Source organism: Clavelina lepadiformis, chromosome 4, assembly GCF_947623445.1.
Source record: "Clavelina lepadiformis chromosome 4, kaClaLepa1.1, whole genome shotgun sequence".
Lineage (NCBI taxonomy): Eukaryota > Metazoa > Chordata > Ascidiacea > Aplousobranchia > Clavelinidae > Clavelina > Clavelina lepadiformis.
In genome coordinates this window covers 15,041,267-15,062,901 of record NC_135243.1, presented here as the reverse complement: position 1 = coordinate 15,062,901, position 21,635 = coordinate 15,041,267, and the positions used below count along the sequence as shown (strand labels likewise).

Genomic DNA, 21,635 nt, shown 5'->3' with positions numbered 1-21,635 from the left:
TTGATAAAGTTGTCTAAAGAACTATTCAGCTGAATTGCTGGCATGATCTAAAAGTTTATACTCTGCTGATCATTCAGGTTTTTTTCACTGAATTGTACAACATTTGTGAAGCTGACGATCATGCTCTTAGAAAACTTGCTTGCTACAAAAACGTCCAGAGCCTTATACCATTGCGCAGCAGTGCGATGAAAGCTTTGTCAGTGCTTTACTATATTGCGCAGGTAGTTTACTGCATATATTTTATTTTAAATTCTGCGTTGTTTGTTGTAAATTTTTCAAACTGTTCTGCAAACTAAAAACAAAAGATTATTTAGTTGATTGATATGAGTTTAAAAAATAAATGTACGAGGTAGTTTGAAGCCTATGAATGTCATTGATATATACCTGTCACTTGGCATTGATATTTATACCACTATCCAAATATTTGTAAAAGTGTAACATTGATTAGCATGCACTAAATTTAAGTATTTGTTTACAGGTTAGGGAAAAAATTATAAATGTGCTGTTTAAGCAACTTGGATCAGAGAGCTATCAGTTAATGAAAACAGCTGAAGACTGTATTAAAAGATTTTTGAAAGGGATGGAAATTGAAGGAAAACCAATTGAAACGGATGTTGTCCATAATGCAATGAGGCCTACTTTGCTTAAAATGGGGGATTACAGGTTGTGCTTCCTTATTGTAGACAAGAAGTGTAAAATGAAAACTTGTGTTTAGATATTCGTAGGTCTTTAAGTGGGAATAAAGCTGGTGTTACACTAGTCTAGATTATATTCATAGACATGTTTGGGAAAATGGTTTAAAAATCTGTTTAAAAGAAATTCTAAAAAGGCTAAGATAAGATTTCAACTTTTATGTATAATTTTGTCTATTAATTATTGCGAAAACAGAGAAAGTGTTGTGAAAACAGAGAAAGACACTGCTTGCTCTTCATTGAAAAGTATATTTATAAGGGAACCCTGTTGACGCTTACCTTGTAAACTTTAGACAAAATTTAATATGCATATGCGCAGGTTTTTTTTTAAGGTTTGGTTTGGGTGACCGCTAAGTAGTTTTAAGAGACCGCAAGTGTTTCATTTAAATACCAAAAAATAGCCATATTTGCTTAAACGAATTATTTCCCAAATCTTGGGAAACCGCTGGAGAAATTCAAAACACCTTAAAAAAACACTGCATATGCGCATTAATATGCCATAGTTTGCACAATTATTTCTGTTGGAAAAGTTGCTAACATGAAGGCAAAAATAGTTGGTAATGAGAGTGTGTATTGCAACGTTATACTGATTAATCGATAGAAACAGAAATCAGCAATTTCTAAGAGTAAAAGACCACTCATTTTGTATACCATTGTATATTTTTATAATAGACTGAGCATACATATGGTAAACTGATTGTGGATTGATTAGTTAAAAGTCAAAGAGTCTGTTATGTGCCTACTATTCACTGGTTATTGATGCTATTATTGTGCACTAATTATCACACTGTCAATCTCTAAATTTGTGCTCTTGAATTGTCTTTTTTTGGGTGCAGGGTATACGCGTTTGAGGTGATCAATATTTATTTATGTATATCGGCTTATGGTAATAACAATTACATTTTTTCCTGTATTAGGCTAAAAACACATCAGATTCTATTTAGTAGCTTATCTCTAGTGTATTTAAAGTTGCCTTATCCACTTTGCTATAAATTTTGACAAATATTAAAATTTTCAACTATCTGTTTTTCAGAAATTTAACACTAACTGTGGTACATCATCTTGCTGCTTTATCTCGACTCTTTCCAAACACATTTAATGAAAAACTCTGCGAGCAGCTTTTTGCTCATTTAAACAAATGGCTAGACACTGCATTACACAAACAAATTTCTGTCCAGAGTTCAACTCTGTCGACTGCTTCTGTTTCTGGTTCTCAGCAGGACCAGGAGTTCGACGTTTCACATGAGCTTGAGTTATGTGCTGCTATATTAGAAATTTTTCATCTCATTCCTCTAGCCCCGCAGGTTAGTAGTGATTGCTTAACTTAAGTATAAAGTTATTATCATCGGTTGACTTATTATTAAACTATATTAAACTTATTATCTACAAACTTTTTTGTACTGGTGCCACAAGTAACTACTTATTCAGGCTTTGTTGGAGCCACTCATAGCACTGGTTGTGAAAACAGAAGCAGGATTAATGCTGGAGATAGGTAGTCCATTGCGTAAACCATTGCTGTTGTTTTTGATTCGCCATCCTGATTCTGCATTGGGGATCTTTTTACAGGAGCATAGGGCATGTGACTGCCACTGGCGCCGAATGCTTGTACGTACTATGTTTGAAAATGTTTTGTATGCAAGTAATAAAAATTGATTATGAATGGTAATTGTACAAAATGCATCAACTCTTGCAATATAAAAGTTTTTCAATCTCACTTTCCAATCTTATGTATTGTTACATTATTAAAAATCTATTAGTACTAATGACTAAGACTAGAGCAAGGTTTCTCAACCGGGGGCCATCGGAACGTTCTACGTCGGCCACGAGCAGATACCTCACAAGTGAGCTATAGCGCAGTAGTAGGGGAAGACGAGGCATGCTGCGACACAGGTTTCTCACGTTTTCGTACTTGTGCTTGCTGTGCAAAATTAGCGGCGCGGAGGCTACTGCACATGCTGTAGTGAAGTAAAAAGTGTCCTGCAATCAACAATCTACATTTTTTATTGATGAACAATCGGTTACAGATCTTGAGGGTCACTGTTAAGGGGCCACGAACCATGAATGATAAAGAACCACGACTAGAGAATTGATTCATTAATATTGTACGTTAAAGGATGAAAAGCGACATTGAAAAGCAGTAAAAAGAATAGGAAACCATTCAAACTAGAATTTAATCCAATAAATTAGACCAATCTTTATGATTAGATGCATTTGTTATATGTAAAGTCTAACATAGTTGATTTAAAGTCAGATAGATAGCTGAATAATGTAGATGCAGCCAATTGGTGTATTGGTATCCAATTGGAAATGACAAATGGTATTGAATATTTTTTTGTATCCACTTAAAAAGAATGTGATACACACGTTGTAATAATAAACAATATTTTTTTTAAATTGTCAAAGATATCATTTCTAAAACTGAATGATGAAAATGGAACAGCTATACGTGATAAAATGGAGAAGAAAGTTTCAAGGTTGCTTGCACTTTGTTTTAATCATCGATCCAATGCTACCAGTGCTCCTATTTCAGCAGATGAATTGCAGTATTTTGGAGTACAGGTAAGTTTATGGTTGATTCATACAAAGCGACCAAATTTTTCTTAAAATTGTCACAGAATAATGTAGCCAGAATAATCTACTACATGTAGCCTATTGCGTATTTACATTCTTTGTTGAAGGTGATAAAGACAGCTTTTTTTTCAAAAGAAAGCTGAATTGCTAATACTCATGTAGCCTATTGTCAATGACTGTCAAATAGATTAACAGCGAAATGCTCACACCTATGTTATTATTGGCCTAATACAGGGGTGGGCAACATACGGCCCGCGACGGGATTTTGAGCGGCCCGCAGACAGTTCAGCAGTTCAGTTTTGATTTCAGCAGCTATTGAAGTACATTATTCGTTAATAAATTCATTAAATACTGTTTTTGGTTTCTATGCTTAAAACTTAAAGTTTACATTAAATACAATTTATTCCTTGCATAGGTGGATAAATACACAATTAATGTATCAATTCAGGAATCCGGCCCGCCAAGTACTTTATTTTCTCATATCAGGCCCGCCGACCAAAAAAGTTGCCCGCCCCTGGCCTAATACCATATTTATTTAAGTGTAAATTTGAAAAATGGTCCAGTAAACCGCAACACAACATAAGGTACAGCTGTATGCCTCTGCAGTTCACTGTTTACTGACTAAGTATGAAATTGAAGAGAGTTTCGTCAAAACATGTGACCAACAAAAATAGCAGATGATATTTTGGTTTGATAAAAACGTGTAAGGCGCCCTATTTTATAAGCTGCCTTTGACTGTAATCCATCCTAGAATGTAAATAGTAAAAATGAAGAAAGAAAATTTTATAAGCCGCGATTTACAATCGTACTGTGTGCTGGTACTATACACCTTTCGGAGTTGAATTAAATTGTACTTTTATTTTGGTACCCGACTTTATGTTTACTTTTTTATTTCTTTCTCTTATGAAAGTTTTATAAATTTTTTATATATGTGTTGTTAACGTTAGCAATTTACTTAGTTGTTATTTTAGTGCTGAATGCTTGTTATTTTGACTTAAGTTTAGTACTTGAGTCCAAACTGTCACATTTAATGCAATACAGTTTTTGGCATAGGATGGCACATTAATAATAATTTATTTATTGTTTTTCTGGGTCCAATGCAATCATGAACTATTGGGTTGAGATTTCCGGAATTAATTTGATATCTCGAAATCAGGCTTTCCCGGGATTTTCACCGTACAATCCCGGGAATTTTCGGAACTAACAAAGTAAAAAGTATTCACATATAACCAGAAAAAAGCATGTTTATTTATTGTAATACTGACGCAAAAACAGGAGTGCATCAAGAGTGTGATCGTTAAGACGATTTCTAATTTTCTTGTCAAAATAACCAAGGTTTGAGAACGCACATTCGGCCTCAAATGATGTAGGTATGATGTTTTTCAGGGCTTCATACAGTTAGTTAGTACGTTAGCTCCATACGTTAGTTTTGCAGTATGAAAAGTTTTGCCAGACTGCAGACTTTATCTGTGAACTTACATCTTCAAAATCAGACATTTTGATTAAAATTTGTCAGGACTCGGTCAGAAGCAAAAGCAAGCATATGAATACAGTTTAAATAAAACCTAATGCACAAGGTCCAACCCCGTGCGATAAAAGCGAACAGTTTGTTCCGAACCTAAGTGGCTAGCTACTGTAAAACTTATTTAAACATTTAATCCACATATCAAGCAATATTGAACTGCCAAAATGTTAACTCAGAATTCCTGGAGTTTCAAGACAAAAATCTCCAGGATCAACATTGCAAAATATGAGTAAAATCCCGGGGAAATGCGATTGGGATTTCCTGGGGTTCCAGCCCTATTCATTATACTAGTATAAATCATTGTAATAAAATTTGATTTTTAGAAATGATTTTTTACTGCAGATTACATGGATCCTTGCGAAACACAATCCTAATTTTCTTTGTCAAAACATGCCACTGGTGAATAAACTCCTTGAGCTGTGGATAAACCCAGATTTTCATTACAAGCAAGAAAATGGTAAGCCTTTAAAAATATCTATTTGCCAAGGTTATTCAATTAAAACATATAAATTAGAAGACTGTGCTAAGAGTTATCTTGGTTGACTGTGGGTTTTTAACTTTTACCTTTGAATTTCTGGATTCTGTAAACTGGTAAATGCAAACAAACTGTCTTACCATGTATCTTTGAGTGCATGTCACAGTTTTATCCCCCAAGACAAGCCGTAAAATCTGGCCTTGACTTATTGGCAACAGAATTAGCGTTGCAGCTTACTTTAACCTGTGATGCATATTATTGCCTACACAAGAAAATAATTTATTATTTTCGTACCAATAATCATGATATGAAATATTTTTATACCTGAATACAGACAGGAGTTTATCTGGTCATTTGGATGAAGGAAGAATCTTGTGTAAATGTTTATTGAAATATTCAGCCAACAACTCTGCTGACGTCGGTTTGCAGTTTCAATTGCTTCGAGCATTTTCTGTCCGCAGTCTTGCTGATTTTCAGTTCCTTAAGTTGTGGTACAACGAGCATGTCCCATATAAGTATTTAATTAAACAGAAAAGAATGGTAAGCACTTGTAAATCAGGTATTTTTCAGTTACCTTGAACTTGAATTATGAATTATAAATATAAAATTATGTACTTAAACAGTGGTTCTTAAACTGGGGGTTTGACGTAGATCAGGACACACACCCAACAATGACTAGCCCAATTTTTGTGGGCCGTTAATGATTTCACCTCTTCCTTCCTTGTCTTTTTATCTTGTTGGTGACTTCCTATTGGCTATAGCCGTCACAATATTAAGCACTCTGAAAACTACAGACAACATGGTGATAAAGCAGTCTAGATTCTCAAACCGATCGTCTAACACAGCAGATTTCTTATTCCTCTGGCTATCAAGCATTGAGAAAAAAATTTTGATGGCCATTTAAGAAAAAGTTAATTTCGCATTGCAGTAGTTAACGCAAAGTGGTTTATTGTTTAATCGAGTTGTAACAGCAAACTTAGGTTATATCGACGTATTCCAAAATAGTTATTGAAAAGAAATATATTACAAAAATCAGTATGACTTGGTAGTATTGTTACAGCCCTCAACCAAACTTTATTTATCCAAAAAGTTCATTTGTGCGTGCAAAACACACAATAAGCGTTATACTCGTAACAAACAGATTGTGTAAGGTGTTCCAAAATTGTCTGCTGTTAATTCTCATCTTTTGGTCTGTTTTTTTTTTAAATAAAGCAAACAGGTTGGTGTTTATATGAAGGTTTTAGTTTAATTATATTAGTCTATTAAGAAGTGCACACATAATTTTAAATTTATTATGATTTGGGAAATTATTTTTTGACTTTATTTGTAATATGATGTAGAGTTATACACCAACGGTGCCCAAAGTGTGGGTCACTGTACTATGGCAGTTGGGTTGCATCAATGTGAAAGAATATTAAGTCATGGTGTATGTTTTGAATCATTTTTCTGATATACTAAATTAGTTTATTTCATAGTAGTACAATCTACACATAAAATTATTAATTTCCTTTCTGTGCAAAATTTGGGCAAAAGGACAGCGTGCTGCCTTCTGAATAACATATTAAATGCTCTAACAAGCTTGGCTCGCCAAAGCTCAAAATCACCTTGACTATTGCATGACATTTGCGTTCTCTCATTCACATTCTGAACGTTGGTAAAAAGCTATACAAAAAATTTGCTTGCACTCTGTTATGACGCAATAATAACCTTGATTTCAAACTACACCTGGCAAAAAATAGTACTTTTCTTTTTAGTTTTTTATGAAGTGCTGTGACTTTGTGGCAATTGTGGCACAGAAGTTAAACAAAATCTAATCAGATAGTCTGCAAGTGTGGACAAATGGGTGACTTGAATCAGGTCTACAGTAGTTGTTCCGTTATGTGTGACATTGAGCTTGAGTAAATTTCATGTGTTTGAAAGTTCACTGTATGGTGCTTTGTGTAATATAGTCAAGTGGGGCAAAAAAATGCAAAATTGACAAACTTTTGATTTTCTCGCTAAAAAATGGGCCAAAAAGTCAAATTTTACACTCTATTGATCAATATTAATATTCCATTGATGTGTCCAAAAAATTGGAGCATTATGTTTATTCTTTTTATTTTTATCAAATATTTTGTGTTGTTTTTTTTTCCCCAGTGTTTGGGGCAATAAAAGCCATGTACGGGGTAAAAAAAACAATCAATTTCAACAGTAAATTTTGTTTATTAAAAGCAACACAAAGCAGAAGAAATAGCAATATATACAGATGAGGATGAAACTGTAACACCTTGTTCAAACAAACAAAGAAGTTTATGCATTATGAAGTCCATATTTGCTTAGGAACACAAATTTTTCTTTCACTTCCTCTTCCTCGGCAAAACCAAAATATGATTTTGCACGTCCGACAGAAGTTAACACTGCGGTTGAAGGACCCCAAAAACAATTTTCAACGTTGACTATATCTATGTCCTCCTTTGTTGGCCAGTCCCAATACACTGCACCTTCTGAAGTTGATTTCTTGTGCAAAAACTTAAATTCAACTTGCTCAATTTTTCCATCAACCTCGTATCTGAAGATCTTTAGAAGTTTTCCCCAATAATATGTTTTTGGCTTCTCCCAAAACACTGCAAAGTACTTTCCAACTTGCTTTTTGTTTATTTCCAATTTAAATGTTCTCTTTTCTTTCTTCTGTTCGTTTACACTTTCTTCAGTTACATCTCTTCTCTCTTCCTCTACATCTTCCATTCCAACAACTGTGTCTTCTCTTGTTTCATTATTCATTTCTTCAGATTCATCGTCAGACTCTTCTACCATCTCATCCTCTGTATCTACTCTCTTCATGTCTTCATCCATTTGTCTGTGAATTTCTCGCTCCATCCTTCTTTCTATTTCTTCATCTTCGTCTGCGTTCCTTTTCCTTCTCCCAGCTTTTCTCTTTTTTGCAATTGTTCCATTTGCTTCAAAGTTTTCAACTTGCTCGTTAAATTCTTCATTTGTTAAAATGCTTCCATTCATCTTCACTCTTTTTCTTTTTTTCTTCTTGTCATTTGTTTGTCGTCCCCTTGATTTTAACACACTTTCTATTGAAACCGATTCATCTTTTGACACAAGCCGTACTTCATACTTCATCCCTTCGGGAGCGTGAAGTTGCAACTCATTGATGATGTCCTTTGTTGTTCTGATCCGTGATTGTACTGTGGTGCTCGTTGACGGTGCGGAAACAGCTTGAATGTTGCAGATTGATGAGGTGGATGGCATTTCTTCCACATTACTTGTCCATTCAGTTTCCTGTGGACTGTTTTTTTTCAAAATTGGATTGCCTTCTTCATCTTTTGGAGAACCACTAGATTGCCATTTATTATACAACTCCAATTTGAATTTATCCAGTCGAGAAATTTTATACTTTTCTTTGTTCACAGGGAAAATGCCAGTAGCTTTAAATCCTGCTTTTATGTTTGTTTCATTCAAACCCCTTCTCCAAATACTACAAAGCATGTTTACAAACTGTGCCTTTCGTAGTGGTTGTCGTCCTCCGGTCTCATGAACATGCTGTAACAGTTCCTTTTCATAGAAGTATTTTAAAGGAGCAAAACAGCTGACATCAAGTGGTTGCAACAAATCAGTACAATGAGCTGGCAATTTCATTACTGAAATATTCTCTTGTTTGGCCAACTCAATTGTTTGAATAGAGGAATGCGTCATATGGCCATCAAACAACAAAAGCAAAGGCCTTATTGCTTTTGTGTCTTCAGCAAACTTCACGAACCATGCGTGAAATACATCCGTGGTCATCCAACCACTTTCACTGACTGAATAATATGTGTTTGGAAGAGCTTTATCACCATGCCAAGAAGTTTGCAGGTTCTTTCCTTTGAAAATGATTAAGGGATCTAAACATCTTCCATCAGCACAGTCAACTGCTAGGACAGTGATGTTCTCACGGTTTGCTCCACATGTTACACGTATTGACTTCTTTCCTTTCTCTCCTATGGTCTTAAACTTAGACGGATCCATCGGAAAACCTGTTTCGTCACAATTCCAGATACATTCAGGCCGGTCCTCGATTCCCAATCTCTTAATTTCAGCATCTAAAAGAGCATAAAATCCATATATTACAAATGGGTCGGATGTAACATTTTTTCGTGCCAGTTGCATGAGGCCTCCACGCTTCAGGGATAAGTTGTGTCGCTTCATAAATCCCACAGTCCAGTCATAACCTGGTAACCCATCCTTGAAAGGAGTAGCAATGTCATTTGCTTCAACATAATCTTTCACAATTGATTGCAGTTCTTGAATAGTTGGACCAAATCCTGCTTCTGCCATCTTTTTAACTGCTGATGCCATCTTCTCTTCTTCATGCATTGGAAACACTGTCTTCCTTCCTTGCTTCTTAACCTGATCTTTCAAACGGTTCTTTAAAAGCGTCCTGGATACACCATACTTTATAGCAACACTATTCAAGCTTTGGCCTTGCTGTACTTCGGCCACTGCTTTTTCAATTCCTGCCTTGGTATAATGCCTAACTTTCTTTTCATAATTCCTCACCATGTTTTCGTTTATCATTCACTCAGTACTCTAATTTAAAGATATCTATTTATCACCTGAAACATACGAGTACATTAGGATCAATATCTAATCAGAAATTAGTCTGAAGCGACGCTTCAGTGCTCAATGACACGACCTCAGAGCTAATCATATTGATGAAGGGCAAGTCAAGTTAAAGCATTTTATTTTCCTCAACGAAATTGCCTATTTGCTTGTATACGAAACACAATGCTACCAGGACTGGTTAAACTAACACTGAACAGAGACTTCTGAAACTGGTAATGCTTACAAGAATGTTAAGCTTTTGAATGGCTACTTGGCAGGAGTTCAACAAAGTGGAATGGTACATAAATCAATTAACTACAAAGAACAACACAAAATGATTGGAGAGTGAAACTTCACGCTTAATTTCACTCGCTTAACTTAATTTCAAATGAATCATCAGTACATTAGGTTTAATGTATTTACTAGAGATCAGGAAACTGAGACAATGCAAGTAAAACATTAAAATGTTAGTTTAATGCCTTATAGCAACCAAAATTGTTTTAAAATAAAAGTTATTAAAGATGGGGTAAAAAAAAACAAGCACAGGGAAAATAAAAACAGCTGTCTTTTTTTGCCCCAACACATTGTGTAATTATGGGGTAAAAAAAGACAACATAGAATAGAATGAAAGTTAACAGAAATCAAAATTGAAGTACTGGAGTACAATCATACTGAAATATCATGTAGATACACATAAAAAGATTGTGATTTTCAACCATCGTTTTCAATCCACAAAAAGTTTAGTAAAGAGCAAAAAAAGTTTTTTTGGACCGTTTTTGGGTCAATTTAGTGATTTGCATAGTTCCTGAAAAGTACTTACCTCTGGGCCTGTATTGTATGTTAAAAAAATATGCAAATAAATGATGTTTCTAACCATGCAAAGCTTTTTCAAAAAAATCATTCTTAGGGGGAGTTGGGGGGGTTGTCCTTTTTTACCCCAAGTACCCCTATGTTTTTTTTTGCCCCAACTGACTATATATCTATTTTCTAAAATGAGACGCAAAATTTGCGGACCTTTGATATAGACACAATGACCAACAATTTATTGATCACAAGATTTTTGCACAATTGATTTTTTAGTCTTGCATCTGATGACTTGTGCTATGCAGCAAAGACATTAATGTTTCGTAAGCAGATAATGTAGCTAACCCAAATTTTGACGGTAACATTGATGCACACTTCCCTATCCAATTGGTTGCAATATAAAAGTTTAAATATTCTTCCAGGGGAATGAAAAAGTGTAAGGAAATATTATGCAACAAAATAACTACTGCAAAACCAAGAGTTTACATAACGAAAAAATTAGCTAAAGGCAGAAAAAGTGACTTTTACAAAAAAACAGAAATAACTCAAATTATTACCAATTGATTGAAAACGTGGTAATGTAGGAGTATAGTAGAAGTGGATTAAAACAACTTTCAGCGCGGATAGGTCAGGATGGCATCATCATGGCTTGAGAAAGCATATATTTTTCACTCTTCTTAGTTGTGTAGTGGCATGCGCAGTTACTACTGTGATAAATCAACATGCCACATGCTGACACAGTAGCATGTTTCATAGTGTTAATTGCAACCTGCAAACATTATGAAATGTACTGTACATATAAATAAGAGAATAAATTTCATTTCAAGGCGTTTGATACAGTTATATGCCACTGTAGGTCACAATATGATTTGTGTTAATTTTACAGAAGGGTTAAGCGATTACAAGGATGAAACTTAAAGAGTTCAGTACCTCAACTCAATAACAAAAGTTTAAGAACCACTGTCTTAAGTTGTAACCACATCATGATAAACCTCTCAACTTGACTTGAATCGTTTGTTATGGTTCTTATGTGGTGTTAAGTGTAATCTAAAGTGCTACAAACTTGGAAAAAGCATCTTTAATTTTTTTAAATTATTGATTCTTGTGAACACTTTAAGTGTGTTTGTTTTTTATCTTGGCAGATATTTTTCAAATTTGTGGAGCTTTATCATGATCCAAATTTTCCATCAGATTTAAAAGCATTGTCTATCCAATTTATTTTAATTCCAATTTTTAAACATGCTTTTGAAACCAATGAAGAAGAACAGCTTATTGGAGGTCCACCCAACCCTGACGCTGACAATGCAAACGACTGTATTAGTGTGTTTATCAACAGGTATTCACTGTTGCATTGTATATTTTGTGAAGTCCATTTAGAAAAAGTGCTACAAACTGAAAAAAGTCTTTTCTTTAATGCAGAGTCATTGATCCAGATAAGCCATATGCTGCTCCTGATGCTGTCCAAATACAGCTACTACGCTTTCTTTCGTTGTTAGTTGAGAAAGCTTCATCTTACATTCATGACCCTGCAAACAAGCGACATGGCAATAAACTCAGAAGAATAATGACGTTTGCATGGCCTTGTCTTCTTCCACGAAACTGTGTTGATCCAGCCAGCAAATATCATGGCCATTTGCTTTTATCACATATTATTGCTCGCTTTGCAATAAGAAAAAGAATTGTTCTGCAAACTTTTTATTCTTTACTAAAAGTAAGCCAAGTATTACTAAGTATCAAGTTAGTATGAATTAACAAAAATCAATTTTAGCATTCAAAGTTTTTCACTGAATACTTTGATTAATACATTTATATCAGATTAAGTTATAATGTATGCTCATTTAAATCAATTTTTATGCAAAGGCTCATGCTTCAGAGGCTCGGTCAGTTGTAAAAAAAGCGTTAGATGTACTTACTCCTGCAATGCCAGCTCGAATGGAAGATGGTAATCAAATGCTTACTCATTGGACAAGGAAAATAATTGTTGAGGAGGGCCATACACTTGCTCAGCTAATGCATGTATTATTACTTATAGTGAGGCATCACAAGGTAAAGACTACGATAACATTTAGGATCAAGTGAAAAATTTTTTCATTATAGAAAAATGAGGCCTAGATCTGTTACTTACAATTAGGGATGGGCCGATACGAACCCAAGCCCGAATAGATTCGCTTAATATCGTCTTTGTGGAAGATCTGGGCAAACAAGAATACTAACAATGGAGAATACAATATTACTTATAAATTTATTGACTTTGGGAGGAAATGATTATCTAGTTTCCCTGCGGAGCTAAAATAGAGTCAGCAGTGTTTAAAACGAAAGTCATTTCCTTAACCATTTTGCTTTTTCAATCATTTTTTAAACATTATTTTCTGTAAAAAAGCGATTTGTTTATTGATTACATCATGTTACAAGAAAGACTTGACAACGATTAGATGAAATTTTATTGTTTGTATCTAATACGAATTGATTCGGGTTTCGTTCGTGTCGACTTACATGATATTCAGGTTCGCATTAACTGGAATATTTTTCCTCTTGGCACATCCCTACTTACAAATATTAGAAAGATAGTTCAAAATACCAGTTTTTGGATAGATCCCGATATTCAATGTGCTACCAATCAGTGAATAAAGGCCCTCCCTAAATATTTATATTGGCTATACCTTTAATCCTGTAGCACCCGAGTACTGAATGGAAAATTAATTCAGAATGTCTATATTTTTATGTTTGTTGAGAGAAATAATAAGCGTAAAATAATCAAAGCGTTGTTGCCAAAATTATATTTTTTATCAGATTTTGCTCCACAATGTTTGTAACAGGAACAACTGCAGGCAAGTTTTATATTACACTATACCTGCCCCATTCATAGAATATAATTATTTCTTGCCTAATATACTATCATTTAAAACCTGCCCACAATTATCCGTGCATTTATTACACAATCTGGTTATTACTGGTGCACATGCAACGCATATATCCTCTGTTACAAACATCTGTTATATCACTCTGTGTTATTCACTTCCAATGCCAAACTTTTTCAGATTCATCGCTTATTGATATAAAAAGCTGATGCCTTTGCGTAATAATTTTAAATTGTTTTAAAGTATCACTGTGCAACTGTACATCCTGACATGTTTTGCTAAAAAAACCTCTATTACCTAAAGTCATGGCTAAAGAAGTTTATTTGAAAACCTGGAAACAGCAAAATATCATTCGACTTAGTTTACTCTGTGTTCTACATGATGTTTGGTAAATCTTTGAAACACCACCAAAAAATATCTTTTTTTCTTGAACTTTCACTGTTTAAATGTGGGTACTGTATCTTTTTTTCTTGGACGCAATAAGATTACTAACTGCTAACCAATAGGTATAGTAGCAGAATCGTTGAATACAATTAGGCCACTGCAATAGGAGGCCCCGGTTGATTTATTTAGTCTGGTCCAGTATTATTCATTATCTTTATGAAACACAACAAATCAGCTATTAAAACTAAATCCAGGTATCTTTTACAGTTTGATGTCGGTTATTTATTTTAATTAATTCACTTGAAATGTCTAGATCTACTTATTTGGGTATTTGACAGATTTGTTAGAATATCTAATTTGAGACACTTTAAATACTATTAAACCGGAGATGGACCTAAAGCGATTTTTTTGTGAGATTTTCGCAAAAAGTACTGAATAGTATTTTGTTTTCACAACTAAAAACGTCGGTGAGGAGCAGACGGTTTCTCACGGTCTCCCCTTTCTAGTAACATATTTATGCTTCTACAAACATGCGAAGCAAAGTCTGACATTTCAGAGACTCTATCTGGAACATACAGCAGAAATAGATAGGGAATGATGCCTATAAATACCAAAGTCCTCACTTTCTTTGAGTATTTCACCCACAATCGTTGGGTCCATTTCATTCCTCTCCCATAGACCCACTCCATCTCAACAGATTATATTTAGCTGCTCCCAAGGTCTTGGTAGTTGGGTCCCCGCTAAACAGGAAAGACGGACTTGCCACATTTCTTCACGAAAGCCTCACATGGTCTCATATCAGCTAATCTTTGCATGTGGCAGACATTGAATGGATTTGCATAAATCTGGATAATTACAACATCATCATCATCTACAAGCCACCGTAAATTTCCCCTTATCACTGCTCTTGTTAACCTCTCTCAGTGTATATGCTGGCAACTTTTCTGCCACCATATTGACTGGGGAATGGGAATACAATGATACCAGCATTCACTGCCTGGCTACCTAGGCAGACAATATCAACTTGTTCCTTCTTTTCTATTTAGACGAGCCAGTCAATTTTTTTTCTCGGAGGTTGGGATACACACTCAGGTACCAGCTTAAAATTTACATTGACAGCAAACTCCAGGCCAGATTTGTGCTTGAGAAGTTTCCATTGCACCTTGCTGAATAACTGTATGTATACTCGTGACATCAGTTCCAACATTTCCAAGAACTCCATTGAAACAAGGAAACTTCCCAAAATGCATTTATTAATTTATTAATAAAGTCATCAAAGAATAGCCACCACACATTATGATAAATTGTAACCAATGCAGTAGTGTTTTAATAAATAGTGTACTTATATATATATATATATAACTACATAACAATTTCTATCTTAATAAACAAAACAGCCCAACATAGTTGTATTGCCAACGTTATGCATTACATTTAACCCAGAGTTCAACTTTTCAACTATAACCTTTTTTGATCATTTTATGCTTACGACAGATAGAATTATAGAAATTTTGCATTTTTTTGTGTCGTAAATCAGTTTTTTTGGCCATGAAAAAGGTTTTAGCCAATATGAATATTGGTGAAAGGTGTTGTTCCCACTGTTTTTTGTAGAGTGCTTCACTCATTACTGGGGCCTATTAAAATGTTTTATTTTGAACTGGTTTCCTGCCATTTCTCACAGATCTACAACCCCTCTTCTTCAATTAAAAAAATTATTTTCACTGCATCAATCTATTAATTATTCTTAGTATCTAAATTGAAACAAAGCTGGGTAAAAGTTTTTAGTAACGTTCGTGAAAGTGCTGCTAGTTATCACAAAGTGTTTGGAACTGCGAGTAGGTTACTTGCTTTTCTGCTATCCACTGCTCACTACTTTTTCTGGTCAAAAAAGATACTGAAATCGAAAGCAATTGTGAAAACTATAGACATCTAATTCCGACATTGTTAAGATTAAATTATTTTGCTGAGCTTTGGTCATAAGAAATTCCACATGTTCATAATGATTATGAAAATTTTCCAAAATTTCACTTTTATCTTTTCCATTTAGTGTCAAAGTGGTTTAGCGGACAATATACTCCTAATGCCACTTTGCTTGAAAGCTGAACATTTGAAATTATTAATCATTTATCTCCACATATTTGAGTATATCTGCATTTTACTCTGTATGTTCGTCAGTCACAAACCTCAAAAAAATTTTGACGAAAGATTCCACATGCCAGATTTTTACAAAAGGTTTGCTTTGGTTCCCGAAAGATAATAATGATACATTGTAATTGGAGTGTTTGAAATATATGACAAATGCTATGGATTGTGGGAAGATTTTTTTGATCTCAGTAAACTGGTCAACTTCCATAAAAATGTATCAATGAAGTCCTAAGCCATGGGTGGGAAACCTTTTTTCATGCGCAGGCCAAATGAAGTAATGATATTGCGGAGGCAGGCCGCAACGATGCTCATGAAGTAACATAAGAGTAGGCGAACTTAAGTTCAAATATTTGAACTCGTATTTGTTCGATATGAAGCCCATTCTCGTATATGACCTATCTAATCATTGTTAACACAATAGCGGTACGATAAACAATATAGCATCACAGTCGAAATCATCATCGTCAAATCATCATCAAATTATATGGTATTAATGCTACCAATTAATAAAACTAAAATGTATGACTTTCATATGGATAGTTTGAAACTGTATATCATGGTGATAGGGCTGCTACTTGCATAGTAGCAATTCCTTGTCTCTGGATTTAAACACCATGATACGTAGCTAAGCAGCAAGATTTTAAGTTTGGATTTAGTATGAAAATATATGATAAACTTCATTAAGAAATAACTGTAAACTTATTCAATATTCGTTGCCTATAATAAAGCACTATCAATATTTTAAGGTTTATTATCCTGTGAATGCAGCATTAGTGCAGCAGATGGTTGCATCAATGCAGCGCCTCGGATTTGCTCCAAATACCAACATGGAACAAAGAAGGCAAGTTGTGTTGAATCAATAACTAATCCAATCAGTTTACTTTCACACCTTGAATTCCGCTAGAATGATTTTCGTTGATGTAAACTTTGTATTTGATCTTACAACTCCAAACACCAGTACTGTACTTAAATTTACCTTGTTTTCTGTGTTAATGCAATCAAGCAGTTCAGATGCCTGTTCCGTGAAATTGCATAAGATATGTCCCAGACTCTAACTGAAACAGTATGCTTTAGATTTTTTTATAATGTTTATGGTGTTGCTTTTGTGGCTCTTAGCTCACATGCAGAAAGTGGATTATGTTATCCCACATAACAGACAGATGACAGAAATGATAGTCCTGTTATGTTTCAATCTTCCTTTGTTAAAACATGTCAATCTGATGACTCTATGGCGGGAAGCTTCACGCTTTCGCCATTTTGCTTTAATTTATCGTTTTCCTCATCAATTTGTATTCTTTTGTTGATTACTTTCTTTTCATACCCTTGCGTTTTCAACTTTGTTCAATACCTTACTTTACATTACATTTATCTGTTTGCAAGTAAATCTTTATCAGTTTTTGTTTGTCGTCCAAAATGCTTCTGTGAAGAAGTAACTTAGTTGTGCTTTCTGAGAAGAACTTTGCTAGGATTCAGATGAAACCTTATCATTTTTGTATAGAAAATCTGATTGGCCACAGCAGCATTATCCAATGACTGGTGTAAATATGGGGAAAGAGCTTGCAAAAATCAAATACTTCCACTTTATTGAAAGTGCTATGTAATTAGCTATTTGTCAGAAGATTTCTTGCATGGCAGGGTTATCATAAGTTGATTTGAAATAAATTGGCTGCGTAGCCTAGCCTATAATGTTAGGTAATTTATGTAGCATATACAAGTTATTTCATTTTCATAGACTGGCTGTAGATGTTGCCGAAGTCATAATTAAATGGGAGATGAGACGGCTTCAGGAGGCCCAAGGAGATGAAAGCAGTAATAATGGTCAGTACTCAGTAGTAACATTCTATTGTGTGCTCTGCATTTGTAAGGACAACAAAATTTTTTAGTTTTTGGAAGTAATTAATTTTTGTTAAATGTCGTTTGGATTTTAGTGTTTGTTATGTTGCTACATATGTTATAATGTGGCTTATAATACGTTGTGATACTCTGATTCCTGCCGTTATTAGAGCTTGGTTGAGTTGTTGGACTCTTTTCTCATCTGACTTTTTAGAAGGGGCTGTTCCCTAGCATTACAGGTTTATCACATAAGGATATATTTCTATCGAACGCCTTTATAACGAAAGGCTTTTGTGTTAACTCGATTTAACTTCTGCAGCAATCAAAGAAAAAAAGCTGAAAGCAGCACATGAGCTTGTCACCAGAAGCTATGACCAAACCAAAGGCCACTCTATGAAAATGTATTAGCTACACAAAACACTGAAATGTCTGTGGCGAAAAATAGTAAGCATCACACAATAAACATAATAAAAGCCACATGAAACGTAGCTACTATAATAACAAGACAACATAGCTGTCAGTGTTTTTCTTTTTCCCAGCAAAAGCTGGCGGCATAAATTTTCATTTTTTTCCATTTTACCCATTGAATCATTTTTGATGACCTATAGCCTTGGTGTATTAGCAAGTGAGCAATTTCTTGTGTTAACCAAATGCAATGTTACAGCATAGTTAACTAGTAGTTAAATTTTTTTAACAAAAATTTCAGCACAGAAGTACTATTTTTCCAGCAACTTCTTTTAATTATATTGTGCATTTGAATAGCTTACTAATGGTGCACATGATAGCATGTAGGTTGGTGTATATCATCTGAGTGACAGTTCATTTGAGTGACAGTATTTGAGTGACATAAATTATTCATTCGAGTGACATAATTAACCCTAACCCTAACCCATTACTGTAGTTTGAACAGTACTTACCAATGTGTCACTCAAATGAACTGTCACTCAGTTGATCAACTACCATGTAGGTTAACAGTTCATTTGGTTTAAAGTCCTAACTTTAAACAGTACTTTATTTCAGACAAACTCAGTTTTTATCGTTCAACTTTTGTTTAACATACCTAAATCGATGGTGTTAAATTTGCGAAGACAGATAAGATGCAAATCGCTTCAAAAAGCAACTGAAATAAGTGGACTTACCTTAATACAAACCAAACAAAAATGTATGACTGTCGCATATTTAATGCTAGAGCACTGTTGTTATCAAAGGCATTTGTATCAAACCACATGTTTAGTCCGTTTCTCGGCGATGTTGAATATGAACCGTGAAAATATGCATCACTACAGTCAATTAAAGAAAAGAGCAGGTCAATCACGGTCAACATCGCTATTGTGGCATTTTCGATTATGACGTAAACCAGCAGTACCCAACTAGTCGATTGTTGTCTACCAATGGTCTGCAGACAGGTCCCAAGTCGACTACGAGGCAAAATTTTTTTATGTATAACTATTTTTTTGTGACTTGGGACAACTATAGGCCTACCAAATAATCAAGTACATGTTAAATAACTTGTTTTAATCAATTTTTAATAGTCTTTGTGGACTAGTGTTACATTAAGTTGCTGTTGTTACTTTGACGGTGTGTCCAACCCAAATTTTTATTATTCGTTGTGTCAAACTCAAAAGTACTTAAACCTTAAAATTTAATACTCAACTGATTACTATGTCTTTGGTACCTTAACAATCCAGTAATTAATTGACTACCAATGGCAAATCCTGATCAATTTATTTGGTAAATTTTGGTAAATTTTGATTACCAAAAATGCTAACTATTGACTAACTTATGCTTTTCAAAAAACGACTACTTTAGCTCTGTTTATAGAAGGTTTTCTGTATGTATGTACTTTAGAGAAGGTATGTATGTGATGTTATGTCTATTTACACCAACGGAAAGATTTAATTTTTGGGAAGAAGTTCAATGCAAGGGTGCAATGAAGGAAGTGGATAGGATTTCAGGTTTATTATTTCTGCATCCATGGCATTTTATTAATAAAATTTATTTACCCAGTAAACCACTAATGCAGTGATTGCATTTTTTAATATGCTTAAGTGTTTTTTAAAAAAATATATAACCTTTTCTTTAAGGTTTTGAACACGTTTTCATTCATTTGAATTTTGCGTTCGAGTAAAGTTTGATGTATAAATTATGTTGTGACACCACAATGTATTTTATGTTACATGCAAGGTTATGTTAATCCAAAACTAAATTAAATGAATAACAGGTTACTGCTCAGGAAATCAGCCCCACATTATCGGCTGCTTTACTTTTGTACAACATACGGTAACCTTTTAAACAAATAACCCACAACATAAGATGGTTGTTTGTAAATCTTGCTGTTGTCAAACATGGATGATGTTTGCAAAGTGAACTCAATTCCCCTCAAATAAATTTTGTACTTATTTATTGCCCAAATGATTGCTAAGCAATTTTTCTCAATTGTTGAATAGGAATCTTTTGCCTTCAACTTTCTGCTGACGTAACTCACCGGAAATAGATTTCTGTCATGTTCTTGCAGGAGCACGCATCCGAGTCCTTGGTGCGTCTATGCCAAGAATGAAACACTTCATCTTGTCTGCCAGATGTACTGATCTGATCAAAAGCTTTCTCTTTTTCCAGGCTCCACATTATCTCTGTAGGCTTCCCTTTCTTGGTTAAGTCTGCAAAACAGTGGTGTCCAACCTCTGTTAATCCAAGGTCTACTTTTCAAGTAGCAAACCCCTCGCAGTCCAATCCAGTGTGAACATCGCAAATCCACGCGCATCATTTCTGGTGGTTCTTACTTGGTAATATCAAATGTTTTCAAGTCCCCCAACATAACCTTGCATGTAAGGTAAAATACATTGTGATATCACAATGAAATGTATGTAGCTAAATCAACTCGGCCACAAAATTCAAATGAATAACAATGTGCTCAAAACCTTAAAGAAAACATTACATTTATTTAAATAAAAAGACACATTTAGCCTATTAAAAAATGCAATTACTGCATTATTGGTTTACTGGGTAAATAAATTTTATTATTAACACTATTTCATCGCAGATGCAATAAAATTTGAATCTCTTTGTTGGTGCAGGTAGACATCACGTCACTAACCTAACTTCTGTCGAGTACATACATACAGAAAACCTTCTATAAACAGAGTTAAACTGATTCGTTTTTTACTAAGTGTAAGTTAGTCAATCATTTGCATTTTTGGTAATCAAATTTTATTCAAATAAATTGGTCAGGATTAAACATTGGTAGTTGGTTGCTTGCTGAATTGTTTAGTTCTCAAAAACATAGTAATCGGTTGATTATTCAATTTTAAAGTTCAAATACATTTGGATTTAACACAGCGAATAATAAAGAGTTGGGTTGGTCACACCGTTGAAATAAAAATAGTAACACAATGTAACACTAATCCACAAAGACTATTAAAAATTGAATAAAACAAGTTACTTAACATTTGCTTGATTATTTGGTAGGCATGTAGTTGTCTCAAATCACAAAACAAACAGTTACACGTAAAAAACTTTATTTTTTCTAATAGCCTCTCGGTCAACTTGGGATCTGTCCGTGGACCACTGGTAAACTGCACTCGACTAATTGGGTACTTCTGCTGTAAGGGGCTTGGTGATCTACGCGTTCCGCGGAATAGAATCTTGACCATAGCCTGCCAAACCCAGAAATGGCTGAACTTCTGTTTTGGTTCTTGGTTGTGCCGCATCTTTGCTACATTGTCGTCGATGATGCCAATAACTCCTACCGTCACTTTATGACCGAGAAAGAGAAAATCTTT

General features: G+C 34.4%; 1 protein-coding gene across 6 annotated transcripts in view; it reads left to right on the top strand.

Annotated features, from left to right (window-relative positions):
- Nucleotides 1–21,635, top strand: part of LOC143452053 (transformation/transcription domain-associated protein-like) — a 131,284-nt gene that overhangs the window by 59,265 nt on the left and 50,384 nt on the right. For all 6 annotated transcript variants that reach the window (XR_013114940.1, XR_013114941.1, XM_076952876.1 and 3 more), the window contains exons 30-41: nt 78–221; nt 479–663; nt 1,726–1,996; nt 2,121–2,297; nt 3,096–3,251; nt 5,131–5,245; nt 5,598–5,803; nt 11,779–11,972; nt 12,056–12,347; nt 12,497–12,682; nt 16,770–16,864; nt 17,756–17,841. Coding sequence is in view for 4 of the 6 variants with exons in the window: in XM_076952876.1 (XP_076808991.1) it covers nt 78–221; nt 479–663; nt 1,726–1,996; nt 2,121–2,297; nt 3,096–3,251; nt 5,131–5,245; nt 5,598–5,803; nt 11,779–11,972; nt 12,056–12,347; nt 12,497–12,682; nt 16,770–16,864; nt 17,756–17,841 (2,107 nt within the window). In the remaining 2 variants the exon portion in view is untranslated. The remainder of the gene's footprint in view (nt 1–77; nt 222–478; nt 664–1,725; nt 1,997–2,120; nt 2,298–3,095; nt 3,252–5,130; nt 5,246–5,597; nt 5,804–11,778; nt 11,973–12,055; nt 12,348–12,496; nt 12,683–16,769; nt 16,865–17,755; nt 17,842–21,635) is intronic.